Source organism: Choristoneura fumiferana, chromosome 5, assembly GCF_025370935.1.
Source record: "Choristoneura fumiferana chromosome 5, NRCan_CFum_1, whole genome shotgun sequence".
Classification (NCBI taxonomy): domain Eukaryota; kingdom Metazoa; phylum Arthropoda; class Insecta; order Lepidoptera; family Tortricidae; genus Choristoneura; species Choristoneura fumiferana.
In genome coordinates, this window is record NC_133476.1 from 9,675,474 (window position 1) to 9,688,675 (window position 13,202).

Below are 13,202 nucleotides of genomic sequence, written 5' to 3' on the forward strand. Positions count from 1 at the left end.
AGCTAACAAAAGCTGTGGTCCTGCATGTAACAACCTTTTATGTTCATGATCAAACAGTAATTTACTAAATCTATGATTAGAGTGCAGTACAATCGGGTGTTTTTTATCGTAGGGAAAAGTTGAGTTGTCTAGACGACCACCGACACGCATGATCTTTTGGGAATCCAAAAATACGTCTAATTTAAGTAACGGGCTCTTTTTTGATATACTTTGATTTGATGAAAGTAATTTATACTCAGGAAACATTTGATTTTGACATATTTTAATAATTATATTTAATGAATTTTGCAACTCGTTATAACTGAGACAGGGTGAACTGATTGGTTGTTTTTTACAAGCAAGTATAAACCGTAAAACATACGCAAACGTTCTCTGCAATCGAGTAAGTTTAGAAAACCGCTCAAAATCAATAATCGAATTCTCAGATAGGTCGTTGGCAACGTGTAACGTTATTTCTGGTCGAATTTCAGGTAGTGTGGTCAGATTATTGGTGCCTGAGATCGAAGGCCAAGCTGATGTATCCTGTTTCAAAAAACTAGGTCCTGACCACCACAAATCATTGGACTTGATAGACTCGAGAGTAGTACCGCGAGATAAATGATCAGCTGGATTCTGGGTGGTAGGTACATGCCTCCAGTCACAATTACCTGTGATTTCCAGAATGTCAGCTGTGCGGTTCCTAACAAACGGGTGGAGTTTGCTCGGTAGCATTTTAAGCCAACCTAACACTATTGTTGAGTCGGTCCAGAACACTGTTTTTTGTATCTTAAGTCGAAGTGAATTGACTATCTTTTCGTATAGATGAGCACCCACCAATGCGCCACAAAGCTCAAGCCTAGGTATGGTCATAGGTTTCAGAGGAGCAACTCTGCTCTTAGCCATCAATAAATGAACTGAAACCGAGTTTTGACTATCTATGCTACGTATAAATGCACAAGCACCATAGGCGCGTTCCGATGCATCTGTAAAGATGTGCAATTCAATTTGCCCATAGTTATCACAAACAACCCTTCGCGGCACACGAATTGTCTTGAGAATTGGCAGACCTGCAACAATCTCCAACCATTGACTCAACAATTCAGAAGGCAGTTGTTCGTCCCAAGACAACTTGAGCAACCACAGCCTTTGCATCAGCATTTTCATTGATATGACATAAGGAGCTAGCAATCCCAGGGGATCAAAAATTTGTGCAATGACAGATAATACGTCGCGCTTTGTTTTTCCTGCAGTAATTGTTGAGCCAATGGGGAAACACAACTCATCTGAGTCTGGCCGCCAACCTAAACCTAGCGTTTTACTGGGCTCTGAGATACCTATGTTTAAATCTACAGCAGGTTGTGATGACGTAACTGCCAATCGAGGGTCATTTGACTTCCATTTTCTTAAATGCATGTTTGCTGCAACAAGAGCATCTATCACGCCTTGCCGAAGTTTCATTATGTCACTTATGTCATCCCCCCCACTCAATAGGTCATCAACATAAAAATCGTGGATTATTATTTCCTTTATACGAGCGTCATCACAATCTAGACCAATTTGTTTAAGGCATCTAGTTGCCAAGAATGGAGCGCTAGCAGTCCCGTAGGTAACTGTATTAAGTTGATATAGTTGAATGGGATCGTTTTCATTTTCACGCCAAATGATTAGATGTAAATTTCGGTCATCAGGATGCAACGTCACAGTTCGGTACATTTTCTCCACGTCTGCCGAAATAATGTACTTATGCTGCCTAAAACGGAGGAGAATCGACAACAGGTCGTCTTGAACTGTGGGTCCCACCATCTGCAACTGATTTAATGACACACCAGAGCTCGTGGGACTACTAGCGTTAAACACAGCTCTTAATTTGGTAGTGGAACTACCCTCACGAATGACGCCGTGATGAGGAATGACATAAGTGATACCTGATTCAATTGGCTCATACTTTGACATGTGACCTAAAGAGATGTACTCAGCCATAAAATCTTTGTACATCTTCTGAAGTGCAGGGTTACGCTTTAATCGGCGTTCCAAGGCATAAAAACAATGTTTGGCTCGACTAAACGAATCTCCTAAAATCTGAGGGCTTTGTTTTAGCGGTATTCGTACGCAAAAGCTACCGTTATCTAAGCGATTCGTATGCTGAACAAAATGCTCTTCACATAATTTCTCCTCAGGAGAATAATGTGACGACTGAGGGCGAACTTCTTCAAGCTGCCAAAAACGCGTTAGTTGGTTTTGAATGTCATCAACATCATTGAATGAGTCGGTACTTGTACCTGTGAACTGAGCAAAGTTGCATGTGATCGAATTGGACAACGACATTGGACCGCATTTAATTGGGCCTGAAACTAGCCATCCCAGCCTAGTTTCACATAATATCGGTTTTCCATCGCCTAGTTTAATTTTTTGCGATCCTAATAAGTCCCAAAACAAGTCGGCACCTATAATCAAATCCACGTCCGCCGGCGTGTGAAAATTGGGATCAGCTAAACAAATATCTGACGGAATATTAAGATTCGTCAGATCTACCTGACGATAAGGCACGTCACTAGTTAATGACGGCAAAACAAAACACTGAAGACTGGTCTTATATTGATCATTCAAGGATGTCATTGGCACTCGACACATTTTGCCAATGGGTGCCAGCGTATTATTGATACCTTGTACATATTTGTCAACGAAGTCTGTATTTAATTTTAATTTATTACAAATTTTTTCAGTAATTAAGCACGACGTACTGCCACTATCTAAAACTGCACGTACAATATGCTCGCAATTATTAACGTCGTATAGTTTTATTAGCGCAGTAGAAAGCAGTACGTCCTGACCCCGTCATGCCGTGCTGACATTGGCAGACAACGTCACGGGAGCGCCAGGATCGGCGCCGGCGCCGGCGGTGATTGATTTCTGATGCACGAGCTCAGTGGTCCTTTCGCCGCCGCCGTGCGATGACGCGTGGACTTGAGGATCTGTATACCTATCATTGTTTACAGTAGGTGTAGGCTTAAACTCCGTAATGTGAATCAGTGTGTGGTGCTTCCGTTTACATATCTTACATCCAGGTTTTTTACATTGTGTAGCGTAATGACCGCTTCGAAAACAATTGTGGCACACTTTATAATTTGATAATAATTGTAGCCGCGCTGTATTAGTTAACGCAAGGAATCGAGGACAACCATTCAAGTAATGATCACCCTTGCAGCTCGGGCAGGGCTTGGTTGGGGAGCTAGGGCCATGATTGTTGTTGTTGTCGATTCGGTTGTTACGGTTATCACGCACAGCGAACATAGATTTTATTTTATGTGAAGATTTATTAGACGAATTTGCTTGATTATTAGACATTTCTAAAGTTTCCAAAAAATCTGCGCGGTCTCTTATGAAAGTTTTAAGGGTGTCAAACGTTATTTTATTCGGTTTGTTTTTGTCAAAATGACTTTTTGATTCTTCCCACTCACGAAATGTTTTGGAGTCTAGTTTTTGAGTTACTAAGTGAATAAGCAAAGTGTCCCAATGTTCGACTGGCTCGCCCAGCGTCTGCAAAGAACGTAAGTGTTTGTTTACATTGTCAATTAGCCGTTTTAAGGATATGGATGATTCGCGTGCTATTTGTTCGACATTAAACAATGCCGAAACATGATTTTGTAGCAATAAGCGTTTATTATCAAAGCGTTCACGTAATTGTTTCCATGCAACTTCATAATTTTTAGCTGAGAATTCGATTGATTGTATGATGGCTGTTGCGGACCCCTCCAGCGAAGCCCTGAGATAATGAAACTTATTTATTTCATCTATTTCGTCATTGGAATGTATGAGACTAATGAAGGTGTCACGAAACTCTAACCAGTTGTCGTAAGAACCAGAAAATTTAGGAAGCTGAATAGTTGGCAACTTGACAAGCTTGTGATTACCTCCGCGACTTCCGCGATCGCTTTCCGCGGAACCGAAATTCTCACCACCTCTTGAAGAGGCAGCCAGTATATCTTGTGCCTTAGAAAGCAGCTGATAATATTGAGACTCAAACTCAGTACGCTCAGCGATTTTTTGATCCATGTTCTCAGCAATACACTCAAGCCTTGTTTGTACCTCATCGTAATGTACATACAATGAGTCAATCTTACCCAAACGCAATTGCAATTCATTTACCTCAGTGGAAGTTAGTTTAGATGCATCCAAACTGTTTAAGTAGGTAGCAAACACCGTCAAACGCCCTTTATAACTTCCACGTTTTTTAGTTAAATCTTTTTCATCGGCCATTTTGGGAAGCTGGTGTTAACTCTCACCTGGAACGTTAAGTTATAATAACAATAAATCGTATATAATAATAACCAATATTAGTTTAAGCTCTAGTTAGGTAAATAGGTATAAGTAGCTTTAAATATATTTCTTTTCAACTTGTAAATAATATTAAGATGTCAATTTAGTATTTAGCAGTGTATTTAATAATGTATTCTTTTTGTTTAGCATGTAAGGATCTTTTACTAAATTATAATTTGTTTTTAAACTTGCTTATCTTTTACTTGGTTCGAAAAGATTTATTATTTATTAATTAGGCTATTAAATTACACAATATTTCTCTAATTCTGAATACTTACACTGATTTCTTATGCTTATAAATACTTTAACTGCTTACCCTTATCTATTTTTAATTACCTATTTACTTATTCTTAATTTTGTTGCTTATTTTATTCTTAACTTACTTCTCTGATTATTTTCTGTACATTTGTGTTTTAAACTGATATTAAATTAATGGTAAAGTAAATTCAACTGCATTTTATTGCATTCTATTTACCTACCTGCTTACTAACTACGAGTATAAAGCAAAGTTAAGTGTAGCGTACCTAACTACATAAGCGGTGTGAGTAACTAATTATACAACGAATTAGATTACTAATACATTTGATAACTATATAATATAATGATACTCAATAACCGATACACTTAACTTAAATTAGGTAGGTATAAAGTACATTTACTAACCTTATCAGTCACTTTATTACGCTTAATAAATACCTGAACTTGAGTGTTGGGTGAAAATTAGTACCACTTAACACTACAAGAATTATTATTCTGATATTATATTATAGTCCAATAATTGCAAATCTCTGCCACACACGATGGATGACGCAACACTTTATTTGACTCACAAGTGCTCGGGTGCCGCCAGGTGCAATTAACTTTTAACTCGCCGGTAATTAATAATCTCTTCTTTTAATTATATTTTTCTGATTCTTCAATCAGGCTCGATGGACCATATGTTGGGAGTTAATCGATGACTTCAATAAAAAAAGCGTAATTTTGCGAAACACTAGACTTTTAATGTGTCATTACACAGCAGATATCGAAGTAGAAGTGAAAGGCAAATTTTGACAACTTAAAGACAATCTTAATTCTAGTTATACTACGGTGGATATGTGACTTATTGCTAGTGGTTTAATTTAGGAGTTAAGTGAACTCCTCTTCAATCTTCAACACACGTTTATTGGCATTATTGTTTTATGACATGCAAACGATTATCAACTTTTGGGGTGGTAGACCAAATATTTGGCTGATGGTGCACAGAGAGAAAATTACAAGGTAAGCAATAGGCGCCCTTATCGCTAATGAAAGTTACTAGGATCGAAATATCACCACTTTTAGTAGGATTTTGGCTGCATAAGTCGTCAAATTTCTTTGCTTTGGACACTAGAAATAAAAGTTTTTTAAAATTATAGAGGATATTTACGACTAAATAAAGCACAAATCCAGTATCTTGATTCATACATAATGTTATTTGCGTGGCGTGACCACATGAAATATTTTTAAAGTAATTTTTACGCTTCAGTTTGCTCTTGAACATAGCAGTCGATATGGGACATCAAGAATTTTGCACTTTTCGTTTTTTTTTTTTTTATGATAAATCTATATATATACAGAATCGAACTATATCAGTCATATTCCCAAATAATTAAACCAAAAACTTTCTGAAAGAAAGACTCTCATTAAATCATAAAGAGATTTGTTGCACAAATAATAGATGGCGTAGCTGAAAATTTTAACTATCAAATTCAGGTGTTGCTGTGAATGAATGGACAGGCAGGACGGTTAATTGTCTGTCATTGTGACAGCAAGCAATTTCAAGTTACGTTGTTTTCAAAAATGTAAACAATCAGACGTGATTTAGTGTTTTCATTAGTATTTTTGGTATTTATTTTATAACTACGATTGATTTCTAACCAATATTCTATTTTTATTATGACTTCTACGCAATATTTTTCAAACTACGTGAAAAAACTAAGTATGTTTCGCTATAATAGCCAAATTTTTTTCATCCGTTGTTTATGCTGATATTTCATTTTAATGCTGTTTTAGGTCACCCCATAAGAGAAATTCGTGAGCGCTCGTTACAATTGCTGGTGGCTAAATTGCGGTTGGGCTGGGAGATCGACGATGAATTGTCCGGAGCGCGTGAACTTTTGGAGGCTCTGCTGGCATGGTTCCACGCTCAGAAACCTACTTTACAACGAGAGGCACTCCAGCTTTTGCTAAGTACTATCACAGTAAGTTTATTTTTTGTCATCTTTGTATGGGTGAAATTCAAAAAGAAGGATGGGGTTTTTCAGAAACGTTTCAGACCCGTTTGCCTTAATATCCTTAATTTTCCATACAAAATTTACTAGTCAGTTTAGTGATGGTCCATACAACATGTATGGTTAACTACGTCACAAAACTGACAATTAAAAGTGGGACACTTTTTTTATTTCTTAAATTGATAATGCTCATGATTCTTGAGTAGAAATAACCCAAAATTTGTTAGGTTTAAAAAAGTGCAGGGTACACTTTTTTCTGAAAATGCCACACTAAGTGATTAATTTTCTTATAAAACATTTGGTTGTGCGACAGATGGTTAATTCATACAGTTGTATCAGTTGCATGCATTAGGTCAACTCCAGGGTAGGTAGCGCTAGCTCGCACCGCAGCAGTGCCACAATTGCCAATTTTCGGGGGCAAAACTATATCCTATAACTTCACAGGGTCTCAAACTCTCTTCATACCAAATTACATCAAATGCGGCTTAGCATTTAAAGTAGAGTGAAGGAGGATCAAGGACTTATGAGGTTAAGAAAGTTTTGATCTATGTTTACAGACAAAAGCTGGTAACTACATAGTGAAGGAGTATGGGGTTAAAGAACTACTAACTACCCTGAACAGTGTGAAACACAAAGTTGATGCAGATGCATATGACATATTTCAAGATGTAATAGAGACAATTCAGTTCATGAACTCTGTAGAGTCAGAGACCAATGTTAATGTCCCTCGGCTTGCTCTTACTTCTGTTACCAGGTAAATTGTCATAATATGCTGCTCAAAACTACAATGGAGTAATTTGAATTAATAAGAATTTAAATAGGTATCACTAAAAACTTGCTACTTGTGGAGAACCGCCTGTTGCTACCTCTACTAAAAACTGGTAGAAATCTTGTGAATGCACTAAATGATGTTTAGGACACAAAGTATCTGTTTCAAAATTTGATTTATTTATACTTTTATAATTGCTAATTTTGTAACTAACTAATAGTGTAAGTTCCTGCGATTGAGATATATCAATTGATAAATTGACATTTGAATCTTGGATAATTAATTTAAACTTCTTTTTTAATGTCAAACTGAGATAAAGCTTTTAATGTTTCTTCTGCATCAAAAAACAAAATATTTAAAGTACATCTCCTTTGCCATTAGATAATGTGCTAATAGGATAAAAAATAGGATTTACTACACACTAAATAAAACTGTGTGAAACCACTTCACAGCTTCATCCATTATTTAATTATGTTTGTATGTAAATACTTTATTGTACATATAACATAAAAATAAAACAACAAAACAAAAAGAGTAAAATACATACTTAATTCTACTGAAAAAATAAAAAAGCATAATAAATACTTTTGTCTCATCTCTTTTCAGTTCTGAAAGTGACAGAGATTCAAACAGGGACTACTTAACAGGACTTAGAAGTGATAATGAGTCATCTAAAGGAACATCCATTTCTAATGATGCAGCTGTCAATTTAAACTTGTATGGTGTGTAAGTAGTCTGCAATTTAATAATGTATGTATTTAATTTTGATATAATGAGATTATTGATGATTGAGCAAGACCGTAACATCTAAAAACCTCATGATACTAACGCCGTCCTGATTTTAACTTTTTTAAACATCTGCACAATTATTAGCTGGTTGAATTAACTTTTTTGGTATTTCTCTAGTGGCTTATGCACAAATGGTTCTTATTTTACAAGATACTTTAGACATTTATAGCTTAGACAGTCCTAAGCTTTTCATACATCAACAAGACCCAGTTTGATTTAATTATAATTTCAGATCTAAAGACATAGATGGCATTAGACTACTCCTCTTCCCATGGGTCCAACTATCCCGATCTGATAGCAAGACACTGTTTCTGGTAGAAGATGCATTAAAATTGCTCAAATCAACAAGGAGATGCTGTCGTTTCATCTGTGACGTGTTCCTCCGGGATTTCCTCCTGAAATATTTTTAAATAGGCCTTCAATTGTTCAGGTAGTGTTATATTGTATCAGTGTTGTGTCTAGTGTCCGACCGCACATTCGGTTTTTGGTTTCGGTAAGTTTCGGCGTTAAATTGGAGTTTCGGGATAGTTTCGATAGTTTCGCCGAAAAATCTGCCCAAACTAAGACCGATAACGGAACTTTAATCGTCCGGCTTTCGGGAGCAATTATTATAAAATCGCTCCTATTAAAGTACGATTCCCACTGAGCGCATCGGGCCCAACGGCGTCCCACCGCACTTTACCGGACGCCAAAGGAATGTAGAACGTGTGTGCAGTACTAACATCACATATTTGAATGAAATTTACACAGCTTGCGGCCGGTTGGCTCTTCGCGCATTCGGACGCCAGCTTTCGGCTACCGTCACGGCCAGTCAGCTAGCCGCGCATTCCGATGGCTGCGTTCGGCCTCTATCACGTGCCGTCGGACCCCTTTCATTCGGCTGGTCGCAGGCAGCCAGTAGATCTGGAGGGATGCGGTCGACTTCCGCACCTTGCTCGAGGAGCCAGTTGAACGCGGCGGGCGACTCCGCCCGGTCCGTTCAGTGGGCATCGTACTTTACACTATTACACTATATTTATAAAGCTAAAATTGACACAAATATATAAGTATACTCTAGAATATTATAGCCCTCAAATAAAGTTTTGGTTTGGTATTCGGTTTCGGTTTTGGTTGCAAATAATTTCGGTTGGACACTAAATGTAACCCATTTAATACATTTAAATACATACAATCCTACTTATCCTACTTTCTACTTATAATATAAATGCGAAAAAGTGTATGTATGTTTGTTCCTCTTTTACGCTAAAACGGCTATACTGATTTGGATGAAATTTGGTACATAGATAACTGGATGTCTGGAATAACACATAGGCTATGAGAGTTTAGTAAAATCCCGAAAATTCAATTCAAGCCGCGGGTAAAGTCTCTATACCTTGACAAGTTCCTGTGTGACACTCCATAGAACCGTGTCGCAGGGAGCGTCTCCTGCTTTTATTAAGATTTTTTGATAACTGCGGCAAATGTGGCTGCGACAGGGTTCTACCATGCGTCATGCACAAGTTTGTTAAGGTATAGTAGTAATAATACTACATGCAATGTGGAATTGTTTCTGTGTGAATTTATTAGACAAAAGAGTCGTTCATTTTTATTTATTTTGGTAGGTAATAAGTAATAACAAGAAAAACTTAAACAAATATTTTGTACCTTTTCCTTGTTAAAATATGAATTTATTGATCCATTTTTAATGTATTTAGAAGTAACGTAATAAGACGTTATAGCCTGCGATGTTACGAACCAATCTGGCGAAAAAAGGATGTTTTTGGTCTGATATGAATTCTTATTTTTTTTTTAGAATCTGCTGATTCTATCAGATACAGGGAAATCAGGGCGTCCAAGCGAAGTATTGACAGTCCTGTTATGCATAACGCGGTCCTTGTGCAAAAGAATATTAGAATTATCTTCTATTGATCTCAGCAATGACTCAAATAAGGTATTTTAATTTCTAATTCTTGGTACACATAGTGCAGTATTATCATATTAAGATGGCGCTTCGTGGTGAATAAATAAGACACACGATCTTTCTACGTCACACAGAACAATATAAAGTCCAGTAAGTACAGTCCAGGAAACTGAATCATTTACCGGGGTGGAACCTTTATAAGCAGTTTTACTATGATTTATTTGGCAGATGTATGGGATGTCAATATGACTTTAGTAGCGCAAAAGTTCCATCCGGTACGTGAATCAGTTTTGTTAGGAGCGTTTTGGGCCAATCAATTATTTTACCGACACTGGGCGTTTCCTGCGTTACCAAAATTGTCTCTGGCGTTACTGCGTTACCAAAAAATCGTACTTCCAACAAGATATTTCATGGTTTAATAGGTTGAACTGACGTAGGATGGCATGTATTCATGTACACCATCTATTAAATTACAGAAAAAACATGTTTACTTACAAAAATCTGCAATTGTTTGAAAAATGTCGCGGACTGATTAGTGTCGGTAAAAAAGTTGATTGACCCTTATACCTGCTGAGCTGGCAACATTGCATTTGTGGTCTGATAGAACACTTCTTAATACATAAGTTAATTGTGTCTACTCCAATAATTATTCGTGATAGACTTTTATTTTATGGAATAATCGAGAAAACTAACAAAAATGCAACGTTGCCAGCTCAGCAGGTATAAACGCTCTTAACTTATAATAAGCAAGCATCCTAACGCGTCAAGCCCAACACTCGCACTGGGCGACTGGGCGAGTGCGGGGTATGAAACGACGTTCGGGCGCGGCTCAATCCCTCTCCCCTTCCCCAGCTCCCGATTCCTCGGAGCTCGAACGCGTGTAGGTGTTTTACATTAAGCAGGGTTCCACCAATAATGTACGAGGATGTGTTGCGAGGAATGTGTTTCTTATTAACCAATAGAAACTCTTCATTTACCTCGCCTCGCTCCGCTCAGCTGTTTCCGCCAGAGATGTGCTGCGCGAGGCGAGGTAAATGCAAGTATTAAATTCGAAGAAAGAAATCAGCGATACTTGTACAGTCAAGGGCAAAGATATCGACACGGCCAAAATTACAAAAATATGTATACTCGACTTTATGCACTTAACATTAAGGCCGTGTATACATATTTTTAAAAAGCCGTGGTGGCCTAGTGGTTTGACCTATCGCCTCTCAAGCAGAGGGTCGTGGGTTCAAACTCCGGCTCGCACCTCTGAGTTTTTCGAAATTCATGTGCCGAATTACATTTGAAATCTACCACGAGCTTTGCGAGGAAGGAAAACATCGTGAGGAAACCTGCACAAATCTACGAAGCAATTCAATGGTGTGTGTGAAGTTCCCAATCCGCACTGGGCCCGCGTGGGAACTATGGCCCAAGCCCTCTTGTTCTGAGAGGAGGCCTGTGCCCAGCAGTGGGACGTATATAGGCTGGGTTGATGATGATGATGATGATGATGATACATATTTTTGCAACTTTGACCGTGTCGATATCTTTGCCCTTGACTGTACGACAACGGAGTTAGTTTTATGACCACCGGATATGTTATTTTCGAGAATAATTTATCGAACTGACTGAGTGAGTTAGTATTCGCGATGCGCTCACTGACTTGGTTTGCAGGGAGCTCATGCACTAAGCTCGCGTAGGCCCATACTGCATCTAATGTTTGAAATAACCAAAAATTTATCCCAGGTTCCAGACGGCAAAGAATCTGAGGATGGCGTGAACCTGGAGCTCCGGGAATTGGCCGGAGACAGCTCCCCTGACTTACAATGGCAGGACGAAACCTTGGCTGCTCTGAGACAGTGGCCAGCCCCTCTTTACGCTCTGGAAACGCTTCACTCAGTGCTCACCACTATGGCTAGAAGTATAATCTTGGTTGACGCTGAGGATCAAAGTGAAGTCTTAGATATGGTGATTTGATATTGACATCTGTTGTATTCATTTAACGTCAAGCTTAGCTATTTAGTTAAGCTAGTTTTGAATTTATGCCGTTACGTAAATAAATAAGTTTTACTGTTCTTTTTTTCAGAAAACGTTGAACATATGCCTAAGTCTGGTTGAGTCTCTCATCCAGTTGCTATTGGACTGCGTCAGTGAACGCTTCTGGGCCGTAGATCATGTTTCCAAAACGCACAGGGATATTGCGCATAAGAGTTGCATGGTCATGCGCTTGCTTGGCGATCTATTGATGAAATACAAGTGAGTATTCATTTAAACATTCAACCGCTGTTAGTATAAGTTAGTTTATTGAACATCTTAGTTTTTAAAGTTAACGAGCTAGTATTGAGAAATCGCAGCTGCACGTGATTGGTTAAAATGACCAGCAGCGCCGATAAAGCCGCTAATTATTTATTTGACGACCGGATAGCGGATAGCTAAGATGTTAGTGATCTTGACTACGAAGCTGGCGGTTGCGGGTTTGACCCCCGTGACGAGCAAATATTGGTATGATGAATACGAATGATTGTATGTATTTTGTCTATATAACGTATCCTTTGTCTAGCACTCATAGTACAAGCTTTTACCTTCGGTAAAAGCGTTTTAACTTCGGTAAGGCTGATTGGGTCAAGTATGCAGAGAGCGTTGATCAAGGTCTGTGCTCGTTGGTACCGGAGGCATCAGAGTATGATGAATTCATTCGAATCGTTCGCACAGTATCACGCCAATGTATCCCTAGAGGATGCCGCCCAAATTATATCCCCGGGCTAAACTCTACCTCATCGGAGCTTCTTGCTGACTACGAGGCTATGTACTGTAGCGACCCCTTTTCCGAGGAAACCATTCAAGCTGGAGAGGAGCTGATGAGTGAACTCTCAGCGAGCAGACGAGAAAAATGGTGTGAACTCGTGGTCGATACTGATATGACCCATAACAGCAAAAAGGCATGGTCCAACCTCCGCAAACTTACGGGTGACCCCCCACCGGCCGCGAATCCTGGACAGGTATCAGCTAATCAAGTAGCTTCTCAGCTGCTACTCAACGGCAAACCTGCCGGTCGCCTGCGCAGAACGCACCTGGAGTCTTCTTGCTCACGGGGAGGTACGGGTGATCTGAGCAAGCCCTTTACGCTCCAGGAATTTGACTGCGCAATGGAGAGTTTGAAGAACGGGAAGGCTGCTGGCGTCGACGATCTGACTGTGGAGCAAATCAAACACCT

The 13,202-nt window shown here is 38.8% G+C and overlaps 1 protein-coding gene and 1 long non-coding RNA gene across 2 annotated transcripts in view; one reads left to right on the forward strand and one right to left on the reverse strand.

Moving 5' to 3' along the window:
* Positions 1-1,002: 1,002 nt before the first annotated feature.
* Positions 1,003-4,951, reverse strand: LOC141428073 (uncharacterized). Its single transcript, XR_012451398.1, has 2 exons — positions 4,680-4,951; positions 1,003-4,262 (listed from the first exon to the last, which is right to left on the reverse strand). It is a non-coding gene; the product is annotated as an uncharacterized lncRNA (long non-coding RNA).
* A 1,138-nt stretch (positions 4,952-6,089) lies between these two features.
* LOC141428071 (rotatin-like) overlaps positions 6,090-13,202 on the forward strand; it is a 51,312-nt gene continuing 44,199 nt past the window's right edge. Inside the window, 9 exon segments of the mRNA XM_074087807.1 lie at positions 6,090-6,256; positions 6,331-6,518; positions 7,106-7,302; positions 7,924-8,043; positions 8,339-8,487; positions 8,490-8,536; positions 9,899-10,036; positions 11,735-11,956; positions 12,075-12,244. Of these exon segments, the coding sequence (XP_073943908.1) occupies positions 6,214-6,256; positions 6,331-6,518; positions 7,106-7,302; positions 7,924-8,043; positions 8,339-8,487; positions 8,490-8,536; positions 9,899-10,036; positions 11,735-11,956; positions 12,075-12,244 (1,274 nt within the window). The 5' untranslated portion in view covers positions 6,090-6,213.